General features: G+C 55.6%; 1 protein-coding gene across 6 annotated transcripts; it reads left to right on the top strand.

The window, feature by feature from the left end:
- Positions 1-241: 241 nt before the first annotated feature.
- On the top strand, positions 242-18,502 carry Igsf9 (immunoglobulin superfamily member 9). 6 transcript variants are annotated; one of them, XM_037211219.1, is made up of 21 exons: positions 242-339; positions 2,716-2,979; positions 3,225-3,413; positions 8,520-8,672; positions 9,313-9,467; positions 9,663-9,780; positions 11,176-11,317; positions 11,424-11,569; positions 11,678-11,820; positions 13,073-13,213; positions 13,722-13,838; positions 14,053-14,203; positions 14,410-14,533; positions 14,769-14,944; positions 15,160-15,410; positions 15,631-15,715; positions 15,810-15,986; positions 16,274-16,316; positions 16,554-17,417; positions 17,692-17,819; positions 18,049-18,502. In XM_037211219.1, exons 2-21 carry the CDS (start codon positions 2,922-2,924, stop codon positions 18,231-18,233), a joined length of 3,546 nt encoding a protein of 1,181 aa, XP_037067114.1. In that variant the 5' UTR covers positions 242-339; positions 2,716-2,921; the 3' UTR covers positions 18,234-18,502. The 6 variants fall into 6 exon arrangements, with proteins under 6 accessions (XP_037067114.1, XP_028721396.1, XP_037067118.1 ...); XM_028865563.2 differs by lacking the exon at positions 242-339 and adding an exon at positions 624-730; XM_037211220.1 differs by lacking the exon at positions 242-339 and adding an exon at positions 789-899.
- The last annotated feature ends 536 nt before the right edge of the window (positions 18,503-19,038 follow it).

The following is a 19,038-nucleotide window of genomic DNA, read 5'->3' as shown; positions in this document are numbered from 1 at the left end:
ACGGGAGGCGCCCCAAACTAGCAGCTTAGCCTTCTGCAAGACACACACACACACACACACACACACACACACACACACACACACACACACACACACACGAGGCGCCTGGGCAAAAGCTGGGAGCTAGCCAATACAGACAGGTATTTCCAGTCCAGCGAGAGGAAATGGGTGGGGGTGGGGATAAAGATAGGAGATCAGATGGGTCCGGGACTTGGGTGGATCCCCAGGGAGGGGGCGGGGAATCGTGCTCTCCACCAGGTGCTCCTGCCCCTGGCTCAGATTTCAACCTTCGATGCCTCCTTTGTGGCACGCTTGTTCGGAAAGAGGAGAAGGCCACAGGTAAGTTATAAAGGAAGGAGGGCATGCAAGCATCCTGCAAAGGGGGTAGGCTCCTGCGGCTCTTGGTCCACCGGTCTGTCTCACCCAGTAGCCCCTCTGACTCGAGGCGGGAAGCGGCGATCAGCCTTCCCACGCTTAGTTGTACAGAGCTCCACGAGGGGGCGACTGGAGCCCACGTGCGACCGCGTCCTTCTGTCTCTAAACTACAACTCCCAGGAGGCGCGGGGGTCCCGCCCGCCTTGCCCGGCCTCTGTTGGCTCCAATTGGACGCCGCGGGAGGGGGATTGGCGGTCTCCAGGGCGACGGGAGGCGCTCGGGGCATCTGAGGCGGGGAGGCGGGTCCGCCCCCTATTGTGTGGCTGCGAGAGCAGAGCTGTGCGGTGCAGAGCAGGTGAGGGTGGGGGTGTCCTGGGGCGTAGAAATGGGGTGCTGGCGGGGACATGGGGAGCAGTGAGGAGTTCTGGGGACCAAGGGGGAGCGGGAGAGCTTCAGAGAGAAGTGAAATTATCCGGGGAAGCAGAACCAGGGTAGTTCTGGGAGCGAAGTGGAATTATTGATGGGTGAGTGGGGCTTCCCAGAGATCTGGAAGAGTGTAGGAGGTAATACAGGGGAGTTCTTGGCGGGTTCCAAAAGGAAGGCGCTCCAGGAGCCAGAGAATGCGAGGGAAAAGAGAATTGTTGTTGTGGTAGACCATGGGAAGTGTATTGTGGGCTGCGTCCTGGAGGATTGGGGGGTGGGGGATTCCCGGGAGAGCAGGGTGGGGAAAAGGGGGGAGGGCAAGTGGGAATTCTGGAGGAGGCCAGCCAGGGGTGCTTCGAAGCGAGGACCTGCTGTAATTGGAGATCAGGTGTGAGAAACTGGAATTTTGCAGACACTGTGAAAAGTGTATGGCTGGGATGGGAGTCCTGGAAGAAATGAAGGAGTGCTGGATGGGGAGATGCAAAGGACGGAGGATGGATGGAGAGTAGGAGTTGGAAAGGTTTCAGGAAAAGTAGGATAAATTCTGAGGATGCCTTGGCCACAAGATTCCTGGTAGAGCCAGAAGAGAATGGCTTCTATATGGTACAATTCGAAGGTTTTCCAGGGAAGTCCAGGAGAGCTGACTGGGTGCAGCAGGAAGCAAGGGAATTACCAGGAGTCAGGCAAACCGGTGCTACATAGAGGCAGGAATGATACTGCCCCGTGGAGGGCATTTTACAGACAGTGCTGAATTGTGTGAGGCCAAGAAGAGGGTGGAGGCTTCAGAGCAGAGTCCACTTGGGTTTGCCAGGCCCAGGTCAGGGATCTTTGATCCTTTGTGACTCCCTCAGACACTGAGGAGGAGTTGGTACTGTTAAGAGTGCCTGCCTTCCATGCTCCAGGGTTCGTTTTGTGTATGGTAGGGACTCGAAAGCATTTTTGGTTTCTCTCAGATCATGCCTCTAGGGTTTGGGAATGGTGGGCCTGGCAAATCCTGGCACCCCCAGGGTACTCGAGAGGAGTGTGTGGGAGTGATTAGGGCGAGGCACCAAGTCGGGTGTCTGGCAGAGGGAGGGTTCTCTGGCAGCGGTTTGAAAGTGGCTACAGCTGCCAGGCCTGGATCTGCCCAGACCTGGAGGATGCTGCCTCCCTCTCCCACCTCCCATTCTTCAGCAGGTGGGGATGGCAAGCAGTGTTGACTGAGCAGGGAATGTCTCCAGGCTCCAGGGCTTAGCACAGAGGATGGGAAGTGGGGTGAGGAATTGGGTGTGGGCGCTCTGTGGGGGCACTCTCTACAGGGTAAGGGGTTAGATTCTGTCTGAGATTTGTTCTAGACTAGCTGTCTGCTTCTGGGCAAGATCCTTAGGATCCTTATTGGCCACTCGGGGTGGTGGTGGTGGTGAATAATGGTCTTATCATGTAGTCTGTGACCTTGCTGGCATCGGGAGAAAGGAAAGCATGATGAGGAGGCTAGGCAGGATGGTCCTCATCTCCAGGACTTCCCTGATAAATCCTTTTCCTCCTGTGTGAGTTCTCTTTGCTTACTTTACTGAGAACATTGTATCCCCTTCCAGGCATTCCCAGAATTCCTTTGCTTTTCCTGGGATCTATTCCCTTACCTGTGTAGTCTCAGCCCAACAGCACTCTCTTGTTCTCTAGTGTTCACACCCTAGCTTAATCCCAGGGCTTCAGGATCTCTAGTTTGGGGGCTAGGAGCACAGCTGTGTTAGAGTTTGGCAGGAATGAGGCCCGGAGTTGATCCCCAGCGGTACTACCCAAAAGATCTCTGGTCTCCGGGCTGGTCCCTTCCTTTCCTCTATGTCCTCTTCTTTCTTCCCCACACCTTGCTCAAACAGCGCTTTCTTTTGGTCTCCTCCACTGACCAACTCTGTATGTTGCCTTATATCTTGCATTTAGATCTGGTGGCTCTCCAGACTGGAACAGCTCCCTCGGGTGTTGCAGGAGCTAGGCATTAACCGGAAGAGTGAGAGCTGAAACCGGTTGCCTGAGGCGGATCAGAACGACTGATGCTCTCTGGGATTGCTGGGCAGTGGACATCCTTCCGGCCCCTCCATCTGGGCTCCTGTGGATAGGAGGGGCCGGGTGAGCAGGCCAGCTGGGCTATGATTTGGTGTCTCAGTCTGACCATCCTCAGCCTGGTCATCAGCCAGGGGGCTGACGGTGAGCCAGACCCCCCCGGGGATCGTCACCTCTGTTACCCTGGGATGTGACTGTTCACCACCGAGGGGTTATCTGTGAGAATGTGAGAATAGGAGATTGGCTAGCTGGGGCTGGCTCAAAGAGGTTGGGGGGTCCCTCCTGTCACTCGAATTCTTAAGGAGACTATAGGGAGATGTTGATGGAGCCTCCCCCTCCCATATCTCATTATGATCCCTTGCTGTTCCCTCGTCCTACCCACCACGTAGGTCGAAAGAAGCCTGAGGTGGTCTCTGTGGTGGGCCGGGCTGGGGAGAGTGCAGTTCTGGGCTGTGACTTGCTGCCTCCAGCTGGCCGCCCCCCTCTGCATGTGATCGAGTGGCTGCGCTTTGGATTCCTGCTTCCCATCTTCATCCAGTTCGGCCTCTACTCTCCCCGAGTTGACCCTGATTACGTGGGTAAGAGTTGTCCGTAAGTGGGAGGGGGGAGTGCCACCAGCACAGGTGGGCTGAGTAGGGCTGCTCTGGGCCCTCTCCAATCGCATCTCCCGCTCTGCTGCCCCACCTGCTTAGCAAGCATGGCCCTGCTCCCCGGTAGTGCTAATTCATTGAAGGACTCGTTTGTTTATACACGATGCATGCACACGTTAGAGCCTTGCTCCTTCTTTTAGCTATGTGTGGCGTCTTGCACGGGAGATCCTGCAGCCCTGTTCCAGGTTTCCATCCTGACTTGCTAATTGTTCGATCCTCATTTCATGCAACCTTCCAGACTCCATCTTGATCTTCTGTAGTTTCCCCCCACTTAACCCTGTGCCCGTCTCTGGGTCTGCTACCTGCTGCTCCGTGTCTTCCCCTTCCCTGCTGTCCAAAATGCCAGTGTGGAGGCTCCATGCTTTTAGGGAGTGGGCTGAAGGGTCCGCAGAGTGGGTAGGGATGCGGGCTCTTTGGGTATGAGGAGCGTCGTCGTCTGATTGAGTAGCAGAGAACATGAACACAGACCGGGGGTTGCTGGGGGAGGGTCCAGTTCAGTTCCCCCGAAAGTCTAGGCATAGATGGGATTGGCTGGGTCGCTGCTTCTGGAGGCTCCGGTGGAGGTGGACTGTGTAGACCTCCCAGTAGAAGAAGACCTCTTTCCTGCACCCCAGCATGTTCCTGATCCTGGATGGAGCCCCAATCTGAGTAAGGTGTCAGAGAATCTGTAGGAGGCCCTAAGGATGGGTCTGGGCTGCTGGGCAAGAGCAGAGCGAACCTTGGTGCTTCCTTGGCCGGAGTGAAACCCAGAAAAGGCCACCTGGAGAGATGCTGATGGGGTACCTTTTCTGTCTTTGGTTTGAATCCTGAGGGAAATCCTGGGATTGGCTGGGCTCTTGTCACTGGCTGGCTGAGCTGAGGGGGGAGGAGGCGCTGGCAGGTGCCTGCCGGAGAGAGTTTATTTTCAAACTGGGGGCAGTTATTGGCAAACAGCCTAGCTGGGAGTGTGTGTGTGTGTGTCTACACAAGCCTTGGGGACTTGGAGAAAGTGGGCCTCAATTAGCACAAGCAGAGAGAAACAGCAGGCCCAGGCGGCCTCCCTGTCTGTGCCTGTCTGTGCCCGGGGGGCTTTGGCTGCAGGGCTGAGGCTGGACAAATTCAAATTATTGCCAGGCGGAGGCGAGGCAGGGGGGAGTGGAGGCGAGGTGGGCAGGGCTTTCCCTGGGACTCCACCTGCCTTTGCTGCAGTTAGTCTTGCATTGTCTTTGGGCCCCTAGGCAGAGAAGCCAGGACATGGCTGGCTCCCCGTTCTACCTGTGGGTTTTCTCCAGCTCTAAGGACTGGGAGTCGCCAGCCTTTGGGTTTCCCTCTTCCCTTTGTTCCCACTCTTGCCCCTGAGTGGCCTGGAGCTCCTGACCAGCCCCATGGGTCCTCCTCTGGTGAAGACCCCAGAGGGAGGCCTCTGAGCCCATTAACCCTTTATGGCTTCACAGTTCAGAAGGAGGGCCTCTCCGCCTTTGTGCTGGGGGACTCACAATTGCGGTTGCTAAGCAACGGGAGGTGGAGGTTGCTGAGGACAATGCTGTTCTGTCATAAACCCTGTGGGCAAGTGGAGGGGAGATGGCCTGGGACTGCATGAGGCTGGTGGCCTAGAGTGTGGGAGCAATCGCGAGAGATGGTAGCTCTGGGAACCACGCTGAAGGGAAAGCTGGTTTTGGAGGGCTCTAGAAGCTGTGGAGTAGAGGATGTATAAACTAGCACAGAAGTAGTAAAAGGCAGTATAAAATGATCTAGGACTAATTAAGTTAGCTACTGTATTTAAAGTATTTAGCGTAGCACCTGGGTGGTGTGAAACTGACCAGGAATTGGGGAAAGACGATCTGGACTTAGGTTTCCTGGGATGGATGTTAGACTAAGCCTGAATCAGTCCGTTGACTTTGGGGCTGTGTTTCAGGGATGCCCAGCAGAGCAGAAGGGACTTGTGTTTTATGACTAGACCGGATTGCTCGATAAATCAACTCTGACTGTCCATCTAGAAGGCCCAAGCTCACTCTAATAATCCCCCCTTCCTGCCTTTGATCCTCCCAAGCTGTCTGCCTCGATGCATCTTCCCAGAATGCTTCCTTATGCTTCTGGTTTCATAGTGCCGTGTGTGGGCATGGTCACTGCCGAGCTTCGGAGTGAGCATACACTTGTCCATGTTCATGCTTAAATCTAGTGTGGGTTTCTTGCCTTTGCGGACCCCAGGAGAGCAGACTCTGTCCTTCTCAGAGTCTGTATGTAGGCAGATCTGAAGTCCATTAGGTTTGGCCATGCAGGTGGAGGGCAGGCCGAGAGGAGGAAGTGGGCCCGGGGGACAGGAAGTGATAGGACTGCCACTCTGGTCACCTTCTCGTTCCGAAACACTGCAGTCCAACAGCCTGGACCTCCTAGGGAGGTGAGTTTGTACAACATGCTGCACTGAATAATCTGGTTAACTGGCATCAGGACTGTTAGCCATTAGCCGGTAACATTTCTTTTTTTTTTTTTTTTTTTTTTTTTTTTTGGTTTTTCGAGACAGGGTTTCTCTGTGTAGCTTTGCGCCTTTCCTGGAACTCGCTTTGGAGACCAGGCTGGCCTCGAACTCACAGAGATCCGCCTGGCTCTGCCTCCCGAGTGCTGGGATTAAAGGCGTGCGCCACCACCGCCCGGCTAACATTTCTTAAGTGAAGTCAGAGATTATGCTCAGTGTCCTGAACATTATTTGATTCTGATGTCGGTGTTCACTGGAAAGCGCTCTGACTTTGGGAGACCTGGCTTGATCTCCTAATAGCTATGCAATTTTGGGAAGAAGTTTAACATTAGTTCCTTCATCAATAATGGATTTTTTTGGGGAGGATTAAATATGGTGACTGTCTAATATTACACGGCTCATATTCAATGCTTAGTCTTTCTTCCTTTGCTCAGGAGCTCAGCGATTACCATAATGAGAAGTTCTATGATGCGGGGTGTGTGTGTGTGTGTGTGTGTGTGTGTGTGTGTGTGTGTGTGTGTGTAGGAAGCTGCAGTCTGGGGTCTGCTGGGCTCTGTGGTCTGTCAGATTAGAGTGACAGGAACCTTTTAGGTATGAGGAAGGGTACTGTATTCTTATGTTAAATATTTACCTGCTAGGCCCATTTTTATCTTCTGGGTGGGGATTCTACACCTAGACCTATATGAAGGTCCACCCAGTCTAAAGAATCCACACACCCAGGGGCCAACTGTTAGAAGAAGAAAGGTCCACTAGCCACCCTCAATCCTATGTCTGTCATTTCTCCAGTGGCAACCCAAGGCAAGCAGGCTGAGTGTCTACCTCAGAGAGGCCGCCCTAGGAGCAGAGTGGAAGCAGCTTGGAGGGGGTGGGTACCCCAACAGCTTCAGGATTGCTACTGACGGGGAGGGTTGGGCTAGGCAGGACTCTGAAAGCACCACCTGGGAGCTACATTTGCCCATCCTGTGAATTTTAGACAATTCCATCTGTTCACAGCAAAGGTCAAGTGAGCATGGGCAACTGGTTAAGTGTAGGCGGGATGGAGCAGCTGGACAACCCAGGGAGAGACACACTGCAGACTTCGAGGTGGAAGGTGGCAGAGAGGGAAATACTAGTGCTTAGGAGGTAGGGTTTGGGAGATGTAATGAATAACTACATGGCAGGGGGTGGTGGAGGAATCCAGGTAGTGCCAGGCTTCCCCAGAGGGCAACCTGGTGCATGGTGGTACAGTTCACTGATGTGGAAGAGGAAAGGGAGGTGATACGTTATCAGATGCGGGACGGGCCCGGGATTGAGTGTAGACTTCTGATTTCAAATGTGCATCTTTTTTTTTTTTTTTTTTTTTTTTTTTTTGGTTTTCGAGACAGGGTTTCTCTGTGTAGTTTTGGAGCCTTTTCTAGAGCTTACTCTGTAGCCCAGCCCAGGCTGGCCTCGAACTCACAGAGATCCGCCTGCTTCTGCCTCCCGAGTGTTGGGATTAAAGGCATGCGCCACCACTGCCCGGCTCAAATGTGCATCTGATTCATTTGTTTAACAGCCTTTATTTGAGCATCCAGTGGTGCCAGGTGCTCTGCACCTCCCCTGCTTCATCTCTGACCTTCCACCTCATCCCAGTTTTTCCCTTTCTCTCTCTCTCTCTCTCTCTCTCTCTCTCTCTCTCTCTCTCTCTCTTTTTTACTGATGAGGAAACTGAAATGGACAGGTCACGGCGTAACTTGCCCAAAGGAGCCTCCAGCTGAGCTGGACTCGTGCCTGGCTGTTTTGGGCCGCCAAGCATGTGCCTTTCTCACATGCTAGGGGACTTGTAATGCTCTCAGGGTGCAGGGTTCCCTCAGAGGAGGGTGCTGAGGGATGGGGTGGGCATCTCAGTCGGCCGGGTGGTGTGCTGTGAATGCTGACCTGGTGGGAATGAGGTGTCCTTTTGTGCTGGGGTGTGGGGCTTTGTGGGGCTGCATGTGGTCAGTCAGCTGGGGCACAGAGGGGATGGGATGTGTGGCGAAGGGCTGCTGACACTGTGGCCTGGCTGGGCTGGACTCTGGCCACTCTAAGGCGCTTAGGCCGCTGATAATAGCTCTGAGGGATTACGGGCTTTGGCAGGCGAGGTCTGGGTCCCTGGGAGGGCCCCAAAGACTGCTGGGGATTCCAGGGACAGAGTCCTCTAAAAGCAGGAGTACCCCCAGAGGACTTATACCTTAGTCTTATAAAGGATGCCAGGGATGGTGAATCTTGTAGAAGTCCAGAGAGGACCACCAAACGCTGGCTCTTCACTCCTTCCCCTAACAGTCTGGGAAGTCTGGCATATTTGAGGGCAGCATTCTGTCCACTTACCATGCTTGACTTTTTCTGCTCTGGATCTCAGCTATCTATTGAAAGGCAGGCGCAGTCGGAAGGATTGAACATAGCAATCTGCCCTCAGTGACCTCAATCCTATTGGTCCCTCTGCAGACCCTCACTCTTGGATAACAGGCTTAGGCTATTCTCCACCTCTGGGAATGGCCTGTGTGACCAGGCCTGGGGGTGGGGTGGGGGCCTCCTGCAGAGTTCCTTCATTCATCCCCCTTGATTCAGGACTTCCCTCCTCACAGGGCGAGTCCGACTGCAGACAGGAGCATCTCTCCAGATTGAGGGGCTCCGGGTGGAAGACCAGGGTTGGTACGAGTGCCGTGTGCTCTTCCTGGACCAGCACAGCCCTGAACAGGATTTTGCCAACGGCTCCTGGGTGCACCTGACAGTCAATTGTATGAAGCAGGGGGGCAGGTGGTGTGGGGTGGGGTGGGGGTGGGGAGGGGAGGGGAATGACGGGAGCCCTGGTAGTGAAAGAGAGAAGGGAGCTGCTTGTATCCCAGTGCAGTGCTGATGCCCTCCCCATCCCGGCATCTGCTCACTGGGTTTGCCTCCTACCCCTGCCCTCCCTCCCACCCTCTGAGTTCTTCAAATAAAATCCAGTCGGCCTCTAGGCTCCGAGTCAGGAACTTCCACTCCTGGTGTATTGGGTCCTGAATGATGCAGCTCACCCGTGCATGCATAGCACTTTCCATCTGGGACCTTGTTTCTTCCTCGTCACTAGAAGGGAGACAGTTGTAACCATTCCCACTTCATAGGTGAAACTGAGGTGGAGAACCAGGTAGAGAGGCAGTTTGTGCCACCAATAGGTGGTGGAGATGAGTCTAAGACCCACACCTCCTGATTCCCAGATTTCCCTGGGCGCTTGCTCTGGACATGCAGCCAGTGTTGGGATGGTCCTGTGTACAGCAGGCAGGTGACCCTGGGCTAGTATTCCCATGTACCTGGGCAGGCTGCAGCTCGGAGATGCTCTTGAACACTGCTTTGTGGGCTGATCGCCTTTCTGGCAGCCCCTGAGGCCTCTTTCCCTCACAGCGCCCCCTCAGCTCCTGGAGACGCCTCCCTTAGTCCTGGAAGTGAAGGAACTGGAGGCTGTTACCTTGCGCTGTGTGGCCCGGGGCAGCCCCCAGCCTTATGTGACTTGGAAATTCCGAGGACAGGACCTTGGCAAGGGCCAGGGTCAGGTGCAAGTGAGTGGGCCCCCCTGGAGTGGGCGGGCAGAATTGAGAGGGCAGGAGAAGGGGGCAGAAGCGCTCCGCGGGGAGATGGGTCGGGGGAGGGGCTTTCCCTGGGCTTCCCTGAGCCTGGGGTGCTGCCTCCCTCTGCTGGCCAACCCTGGAAGTGCAGGGTCTGAGGCTGCCCAAACAGGAAGGGCCTTTTCTTAGGTGCAGAACGGGACGCTCTGGATCCGCCGGGTGGAGCGAGGCAGCGCTGGAGACTACACCTGCCGAGCCTCCAGCACCGATGGCAGCGTCACCCATACCACACAACTGCTGGTGCTAGGTGCTCTTGGGTGGGAGGGCTGGGGACCCGGGCCACCCGTGTGAGAAGACAGGACCTGTGTTGGGGAAGCACGCGGAAGATGGGGAGGAGGCTCCTATCTGAGAGAAAGGATGGAGACATGGGCGGTTTAGTGCCCGGCAGTGTATGGCAGCGGAAAGGACGTGGGCGCTAGTGTTAAGCCACGAAACCCGGGACTCTCCCGGGTCCTGGTTGTGTCATCTCAAAAAAAAAGAGGCTCGTGCCTACCTCTCGGCACCTGGACGGGCACAGAAAGTGGCACGTGGTCTCTGGTGCTTAGCTCTTGCCTTGGGGAGGGGAGGCTAAGGAGCTGTGTGAGGCTGGACTCTGACTTCCTAGCACCCGGTGTCCTGGAGGGGAAACAGATTAATCTGTGAACCACTGGAGTGTCATTGTCCTTGGTACTTGACAAGAGCAAGGCTGGATAACAGTTAAAGGACAGAGACACCCTGGCATCAGGAAGGCCCAAGTAGAAGAAGTCTCGCCTCCCTTTTTGACCTCGGGCGCATTTACCTCATAACGTGTCTGCCTCCGAAACGTCACTTCTTCATCTGCCAAAGCAGAGAGATAATTCTAACCACACTGGTTCTTACGAGGGCTCTGAGAGATAAGCAAGCAGAGCGCCAGGAGATCAGTGTAGCCTGTGGCAGGGCTCCGTGGGTGTACTTAGGTCACTTCCCACTGGTTACTGACCCTAACTGGCTGTGCATTGGGGTCCAGGGATGGAGAAGGCAATGGGGGTATGGTAGCTAGAGACAGGTTTGCAGAAGGTGTGTGGCTAGGTTAGACCCTAGGAAATGGTACTCAGGACCTGGGATTCACTAGGGACAAGGAAGCAGCCTGGCATGGGGACATATGATGAAGTTCATCAGGGACTTCCTGATGAGGTTGACCTATAGAAAAATGGGTGGCCAGGTGGGGGTTATGGGCCGGCACTGGGGTGAAAGTTTTTTTGTGAGTCAGTGAGGTCCTTTCTGCATAAATAGCCATTAGTGATGAGATGCCAGGGGAATCTAGATCCTGGCATTGTTACAGCATCTTTGGTGACATATGGGACCTGTGTGGGGGACAGGGATGTGTCAGGGACCGAAAGAGTAAATGAACAGAGTCAAAAATGGCCGTCCTTCACATACGGTTTCCAAGCAGAAGGAAATAGAGTAAATAGGGCTACTTGTCACTTCTTGTGAAACAGGGAAGACTTGGAAAAGAGAGCAGCCTCTGGTAGAGGATGTTTTTTTTAATCACATCTTCCGCCTCAGGCCCTCAAGGCCCCGTAGTAATGTGCTGCAGGTTACAAAGGGCAGAACCAGAAGAGCCCCGAGGGTTCTGGGAAGACCATATGCTGAGGACATCTTTCTGCCTTTGTACTTCCCACAGGACCTCCTGTCATCGTGGTGCCCCCCATCAACAGTACGGTCAATGCCTCCCAGGATGTTTCTTTGGCCTGCCAGGCTGAGGCATACCCCGCTAACCTCACCTACAGCTGGTTCCAGGATGGCATTAATGTCTTCCACATTAGGTAACCTACCTCTTGGGTAGCGGAGTCAGGGAACAGATGAGTAGTATCTGAGGGACTCCTCGTCTGGGCGAGGCCTGAGTCCCTCCTCACACATGCCACATTGCAGCCGCCTACAGTCTCGCGTGCGGATCCTGGTAGATGGAAGCCTGTGGCTACAGGCCACTCAGCCTGACGACGCTGGCCACTATACCTGTGTGCCCAGCAATGGCTTTCCTCATCCACCCTCCGCTTCTGCCTATCTCACGGTGCTCTGTAAGTCTGAGCTCCCACTTCCACCCCTCCACCCCACCCCTGCAGCCTGCTACCCCCAGGGACAGACCCCAAAACCTTGTCCTCCAACTTGTCTCTGCATTCTTCCAGACCCAGCACAGGTGACAGCCATGCCTCCCGAGACACCTCTGCCCATTGGCATGCGGGGGGTGATCCAGTGTCCAGTTCGTGCTAACCCCCCACTGCTCTTTGTCACCTGGACCAAAGATGGGCAGGCCTTGCAGTTGGACAAGGTACAGACTTAGGACACAGGAAGGAAGGTCTTGACTAGGTGTTGTTATTATAGTCAGACGGCCAGCTGCAGCTGCAGTGGGTGGCTGAGTGTAATTCAGTGCTGTGGTTAGGAAACGTGCTTCTTACCAGATACCGTGTTAGGTGGTGGCTGTGGGGGGGGGGGTGTAACGAAGACGTACCCATCCTTAGAGCATGGCCTGGAGGATGGAACTGGAACAGAGGCTCTGCTGGCAGGGCCAGAGAAGGAACAAGGCTTTGCTTCTAGGTCTGGTTGAGGAGAGATCAGTCGCAAATCCTGGGACTCTGGGGTTAGATCTTGCAGAGTGGGCAGTCACTCGACGCAGAAACCACTTCGCAGAGGCAGGGTATGGGTGTCGTGGGTTGATGAAAGGATGAATCGTGCCGGTGAGGTGAGAGCGGCAGTGAGCACCTGTAGGGACTTGAGTGGGTGTAGAAAAGGCTGGAAAGACAGGTTGGGTCCTAAAGGGAAAACTGCGTGCCAACTTCATATGACCTCATTCCAAGCTGATTGAGATCTTTTGTTTGTCTGAGGAGACTATAAATTCCTTGAGGCCTTGCGTCTTTTCATCATAGCGTCTTCAGGGCTTTTCCAGTTGTAGCGTTCGGTAAATTTTGGTTGAAAGTTTACAAAAATCTTAAGGGCAATAGCAGCGGTGGGTTTTGGCAGTGGCGTTGTGGTATCAGGACTCTGAGTCGGAGTTAGGAGGGGCAGCCGGAAGGCTGTGAAACAGCTGAGCTAGTCCAGGTGAGGGGTTATGAAGTCTGAGCTAGAGAGGACCAGAAGACAGATAGGCCGTCGTACTCAGACCAGAATGACGGACAAGTATTTAGATACGGAGAGTGAGGGGTCACACTTTATCCGGGGGGAGTGGGGGCGGGGAGCTTTCTTATAGAAGAGGATTTGGGGTAGGAGATGCAGAATTTAGCAACGCCGTGCTGGGAGGACAGCAGGCAGGGAACCTCGCGTGATTCAACTCTAGGGATGCCATTCACCATTCTCTGTGAGTGGCACCTATCAGTCTCACACCCATCGGTAATAGCCCCTTGACAGGAGAGAGAGAGGTGGAGGTCTACAGTCCAGAGAGAGGGTCAGGCCAAGACCCAGAATTGATGGGTTGACTTTCTACAAGAGAATTTCCTGTATCTCCTCCTCACTTGGGTTGCCTCTCTTCACCCCGGCATGGCCTCTGTTGACTTCTCTCTCTACTTGTCATTTCCTCTGCCCTCTAGTTCCCGGGCTGGTCACAGGGCCCAGAGGGCTCACTCATCATTGCTCTTGGGAATGAGGATGCCTTGGGGGAATACTCCTGTACTCCCTACAACAGTCTTGGTACTGCTGGACCTTCTTCCGTGACCCGAGTGCTGCTCAAGGTGAGGCCCCCAGCAAACCTGCTGTGGTGTGGCTAGGTGGCTGGATAGGCGTTCTAAACCATGTTAAGAGGGTGGAGTCAGGCAGACAGGTATGGGAGGGGCTCCTAAGTCTGTTTCTTGTGGTGGTCATAGCAACAGCCAGCACAACACGCAGGGATGAAACTGGGCAGTGGGACATCAATCACGTACACGTATATGTCTGTCTGATCTCAATCCTTCTGCCTCCCTTGCCGGAGTTCCACAGGAAATGGAGGAAAGGGGAGAGAGGGGGGGGGGAGAAGACAAGGAGGATGATCTGTAGAGACTCATCTATCTCAGAGAGTCCTGCCCCAGCCCACCATTGCCCTGAAGACCTACCTGCTGGGAGCAAAGACACAGGACTGAGAGAGGGAGAATGAGTTAGAGACTGAGACAGTGTGACAAGGGTCTGGGGGTGGGGGACACCCAAGCCGAGAGATGAAAGAGGGCCTGTGAAAGAGGCCCCTCCAAATCCAGATCTGGCCTGCAGGCTCCCCCGGCTTTTATAGACCAACCCAAGGAAGAGTATTTCCAAGAAGTCGGGCGAGAGTTACTCATCCCCTGCTCCGCTCGAGGAGACCCTCCTCCTCTTGTCTCTTGGGCCAAGGTAAGGCTCCTGAATCCTGACTGGGCTCTACCTGGGTCCATGCCCACTGTCCCTCGGGTTGTTGTTGTTTTTGGAGGGGGAAGGAGGATGTGTGAAGGTACAGGCTGTCAGAGGCCATGTGGGGAGGGAAGGAACAAGTTACCTGGAGGGATGAGTGGCCCCCTTGGTGAGGGGTGGCTGCATGTATCCTCAGGGCTGACCAGTGGTTCTCTAGGTGGGCCGGGGGCTGCAGGGCCAGGCCCAGGTGGACAGCAACAGCAGCCTCATCCTCCGACCCCTGACCAAGGAGGCCCATGGACGGTGGGAATGCAGTGCCAGCAACGCTGTGGCCCATGTGGTCACTTCTACCAATGTCTATGTGCTCGGTTAGTGGCCTGGGAGCGGGCTGGGGCTGGGGGAGCCACGTGAAACAGGACATGGGGGTATTGCTGTTGGGAGGTATAGGTGGGGACCTGTGGGCACGGGATCCCCTCCCAGGATAATGGGCGGAGGACAGAACCTGCGATGTACTCTTTATTTACCCTACTTCAGGGTCCTGATCATCATCCCTCCCTCCATTCCCCCTACCCAGGCACCAGCCCCCATGTCGTCACCAATGTGTCTGTGGTACCTTTACCCAAGGGTGCCAATGTCTCTTGGGAGCCTGGCTTTGATGGTGGCTATCTGCAGAGATTCAGTGTCTGGTATACCCCACTGTGAGTGACCTGTCCCTGACTCCACCCTGGATCGACCCAGCCCTCTGCCCTTCCTTCCATCCCTCTGTGTCTAGCCATGTGCTAGCTCTGCCGCCTTATTGTCATAGATTCTTGACCTTGCGGGGCCGAGGTCCCTGAGACTTTGGTGGTTGAGCAGAGGGGTGAGGCCGGCTCTCTGGACCCCTACACCATCCCGATCATCCTTGCTGATGAGATTTCCCTGTGTTCCCCCCAGGGCCAAGCGTCCTGACCGAGCCCACCATGACTGGGTATCGCTGGCTGTGCCTATGGGGGCAACACACCTTCTGGTGCCAGGACTACAACCCCATACTCAGTACCAGTTCAGCGTCCTTGCTCAGAATAAGCTGGGCAGTGGGCCTTTCAGCGAGATTGTCCTGTCTATACCGGAAGGTAAGAGGTCCCCAACCCTGCACGGCACAGAAATGGATGGGAAGACCTGGAGTGGGGATAGGGCAGAGGTGCTGGGCAGCTTGTGGTCCAGAGAGGGTACAGAAAGGCTCTGGCAGAATGTGTGGGTACTTAAGAGTTGGGGAAGGCCAGGGGAGGGACAGGATGAAGGAACTCTGAGACCCTCATCCCTCATTTTGTCTGTCTGTCCCATCCAGGGCTTCCTACCACACCAGCTGCCACTAGGCTTCCTCCAACAGAGATGCCACCTCCCCTGTCCCCTCCTAGAGGTTTGGTGGCCGTGCGGACACCCCGGGGGGTACTCCTGCACTGGGATCCCCCAGAACTCATCCCTAAGAGACTGGATGGCTATGTCCTGGAAGGACGGCAAGGCTCCCAAGGCTGGGAGATACTGGACCAAGCCGTGGCAGGCACAGAAATCCAACTGCTGGTGCCTGGCCTCATCAAGGTGTGTGCCGGAGCCAGGAGAGAGAGGGAAGGTCCCCCTAGGGACTTTGACGGTGTCACACTCTTCTTTCCTAACCCCCGTCTTCTCACCCTGACTTGGCCATTTTCACCTCCCCTGTCCCACCTCATTCTTACCTCCCGACTACAGTCTTCACAAAAGGGACTGTGGTGGGCAGTGCTGGCCCTGATCCGCTCCATGGCCCTCCACCTCTAATCCTCAGGACGTGCTCTATGAGTTCCGCCTCGTGGCCTTTGCTGATAACTATATCAGTGATCCCAGCAACATAGCCAACATCTCCACTTCTGGTGAGAACCCAGTGGGAGGGAAAGTCGCCGGAGGTTACACGGGGATCCCCAGTCCACTGACCGACCGGCCCTCTTTCCTGTCCCCCTTGCCCAGGCCTGGAGGTGTACCCCTCCCGAACACAGCTGCCCGGTCTCCTGCCCCAGCCCGTATTGGCTGGTGTTGTGGGTGGGGTCTGCTTCTTGGGCGTGGCAGTCCTCGTGAGCATCCTGGCTGCCTGCCTCATGAATCGGCGCAGGGCGGCTCGTCGCCACAGAAAACGTCTGCGCCAGGGTAGGTGCCATCCCTCTCTTCCCTAGGCTGCCCTCACCCCTCTGCCCTCATCACTGGGGTCCTAAGTACTGCTTGGCCACTTGAAGGGGTTGCCCATCCACCGGCTGCTTCTTCCCGGGAGAATAGCCTCTCCCTTTTCACATGGTCCTGGTGCAGCATCCTTCCAGTCTGGTACCTGGCCCTTACCTACCCTTTTCCCAGTAGGATGGGAATGTGGTTGAGGGTTGCATCCCCGGAGCTTGGGCAGAAATTTACCTGGATCACCTCCTGCTCTCATGTCCTCACAGATCCACCGCTGATCTTCTCCTCACCTAGGAAGTCAGGCCCACAGTAAGTCCTTTACCTCTCTGGCTTCCTATTGCTTCCCATTGTACCTTCGGAAGGAGTTAAAATGAGAGGGAAGTGAGACCAGGCGTGTGCTGTCCCTGGCTTGGGGACTAGTCCCACGCTGTTTCTCTTCCTTCTGCCCCCACCACCTGGCCCTGGCCTTGCTCGCTCTCCCTAGCGCTGCTCGGTTTGTGCAACAGACCTTGCAAGGCCAGACCCTGATCTTCTGTCCTTCCCCAGCTCTGTTCCTGGCTCAGACAGCCCTGACAGCGTGACCAAGTTGAAGCTCCAGGGCTCCCCCGTCCCCAGCCTACGCCAGAGTCTGCTCTGGGGGGAGCCTGCCCGGCCTCCTAGCCCCCACCCGGATTCTCCAGTTGGTCGGGGACACTTGCCACTGGAGCCCATTTGCCGGGGTCCAGATGGCCGCTTTGTGATGGGACCCACTGTGGCCCCTCCACAGGAAAGGTTATGTCTGGAGCGGGCAGAACCTCAGAACTCGGCCAAACGCCTTGCCCAGTCCTTTGACTGTAGCAGTAGCAGCCCCCGTGGGGTCCCACAGCCCCTCTGCATTGCAGACATCAGCCCCGTGGGACCGCCTCCTGTGGCCCCTCTACCAGGTCCGGGACCCCTGCTGCAGTACCTGAGCCTACCCTTCTTCCGGGAGATGAATGTAGATGGGGACTGGCCGCCTCTCGAGGAACCCACGCCTGCTCCACCTCCTGATTTCATGGATACTCAGCCCTGTGCCCCCTCATCTTTCCTTCCGCCACCAGACTCTCCTCCTGCAAACCTCAGGGCAGCGCTTCCCGGGGCGCTGCTGGGGGTCGGGGTCCCCTCAGAGCCCCCTTACACGGCCCTGACTGACTGGACACGGAGGGAGCGGGAGCGGGAGCGGATGCTGCCGGGGCTTCTCCCCGCTGCCCCTCGGGGCAGCCTCACCAGCCAGAGCAGTGGGAGAGGAAGTGCTTCCTTCCTGCGCCCCCCCTCCACAGCCCCCTCTGCCGGGGGAAGCTACCTCAGCCCAGCTCCAGGAGACACCAGCAGCTGGGCCAGTGGCCCTGAGAGGTGGCCCCGAAGGGAGCATGTAGTGACCATCAGCAAAAGGTAAAGGCAATACCTACCCATTCTTGCCCTGGCCCTCCAGCCTGCCCTATCATTCCGGATGCCCTCTACTTCCCACCCCCCACCCCCCACCCCCGCCCCAAATGCTCTTCACCTTCCATGTTCTACTCCCACTCTGAGACCAGAAGACTCCTTCTCTTAGAAGCTCTGCCGAGGTCCAGGAAGCTCAATCTGGTTTAGAGGACCCCAGGTTCATACTCTGCTGGATGCCCTCTGTTCCTCTGCTCACACACCTTCTACCTGTCCTTTCTAAAAGGAGGAACACTTCTGTGGATGAGAACTATGAATGGGACTCAGAGTTCCCCGGGGACATGGAGCTACAGGAGACTTGGCACCTGGGCTTGGCCGGCGCTCGGTCCCGACCCGAACTTGAGCCAGAGTTAGGTAATGTGAACTTCCTGGCTGGCCCCGGGGCCCCACACTCACCCTCCCATGTTCCGGAGGTGAGTCCATCTGTTTCCCAGTCAAATTCCCGAGTCTCCCTGCTCTGGAGTGTCTCCTGCTCCCTAGGCTCACGGCATGCAAAGGCCCTTTGGAGCCTCAGGCCTGAGCCCTTCACCCAGTGAGTCACCAACCATGGCTCTCACCTCGCTGTCCTGCCTTTCCTTTGAAGGTGTGAAGACTCCAGAGGAGAGCTGTCTCCTGAGCACAGCCCATGCCCCCGGCCCCGAGGCCCGCTGTGCTGCCCTTCGGGAGGAATTTCTAGCCTTCCGCCGCCGCAGGGATGCTACCAGGGCCCGGCTACCGGCGGCCTATCAACAGTCCATCTCCTACCCTGAGCAGGCTACTCTGCTGTGAGCACACTTAGTGGGAGCCTAGGAAAGAAAGGCATGTGGATCTGCCAAGGAGGCCAAGACTCTGGCTCCGAGCCTGGGCGCTGCCCCTACCGCTCCGTGCGGGCATAGACCCTGATGGTGGCCTGGTGGTAGGCTTGAGTGGGCTTGATGTAGAACGAATGTATTGACTCTTTAGTTGAGTCTAGGGGTTGAACCGTGCGTGCGTGCGTGCGTGCGTGCGTGTGTGTGTGTGTGTGTGTGGTGTTTATAGTGTGGGTGCAGGTTTTTTTTTTTTTTAAACTGGTGAATAAAAGTCTGAAAAACATTTCTCTGTTACCTATCTTTGTGTCTAAGAGAGGTGAAGAATTCCTCTGGACCTGTACAGAGAAGATTGGGAATGAGACACATTCAACAATCATTGGAAAAATAGTGGTTGGGTGCCTGATAGGGCCAGCTAGCAGAGATTTGCTGTTAGGCTATGAAGCCATGAGAAAATACAGAACTCACGGAGATTATGCTTTTGTCCTTGGGGAGTTCTTTCTGGTCAGTGAGGCAGACAAACATTTACAGCATACTAAGTTCCGTGATAAAGCCGTAAGCGGGTTATCACGCGGGCACAAAGAGTTCAGTTTGCGTCAACATTTAGTAAGTACTTAGAACGTGTGGGTGGGACTTCCTGGGACCCTCGCCGAAGACTGACATCATTCCCTGTGTGCCCAGCGAGCACTGCTCTACGCTCTTTCCGGGTGCGGTTTAAGTCTCCGCAGCTTTGAGTTTATTTTGTAGACTGGGCAACTAAAGCATAAGGCCGCCTTTTATAAGTGAGC

The sequence above is a fragment of the Peromyscus leucopus genome, chromosome 15 (genome assembly GCF_004664715.2).
Source record: "Peromyscus leucopus breed LL Stock chromosome 15, UCI_PerLeu_2.1, whole genome shotgun sequence".
Taxonomy (NCBI): Eukaryota; Metazoa; Chordata; class Mammalia; order Rodentia; family Cricetidae; genus Peromyscus; species Peromyscus leucopus.
The sequence above is the reverse complement of the archived record's forward strand: the minus strand, read 5'-3'. Positions and strand labels throughout refer to the sequence as shown.

What these genes read in the sequence shown, in the direction of transcription:
- Igsf9 (XM_037211219.1), top strand. Translation starts at nt 2,922, where the DNA reads ATGATTTGGTGTCTCAGTCTGACCATCCTCAGCCTGGTCATCAGCCAG. An exon ending in CATCAGCCAGGGGGCTGACG is followed by an intron (nt 2,980 to 3,224) that starts GTGAGCCAGACC and finishes CCCACCACGTAG; the next exon opens with GTCGAAAGAAGCCTGAGGTG. An exon ending in CAGAAAACGTCTGCGCCAGG is followed by an intron (nt 15,987 to 16,273) that starts GTAGGTGCCATC and finishes ATGTCCTCACAG; the next exon opens with ATCCACCGCTGATCTTCTCC.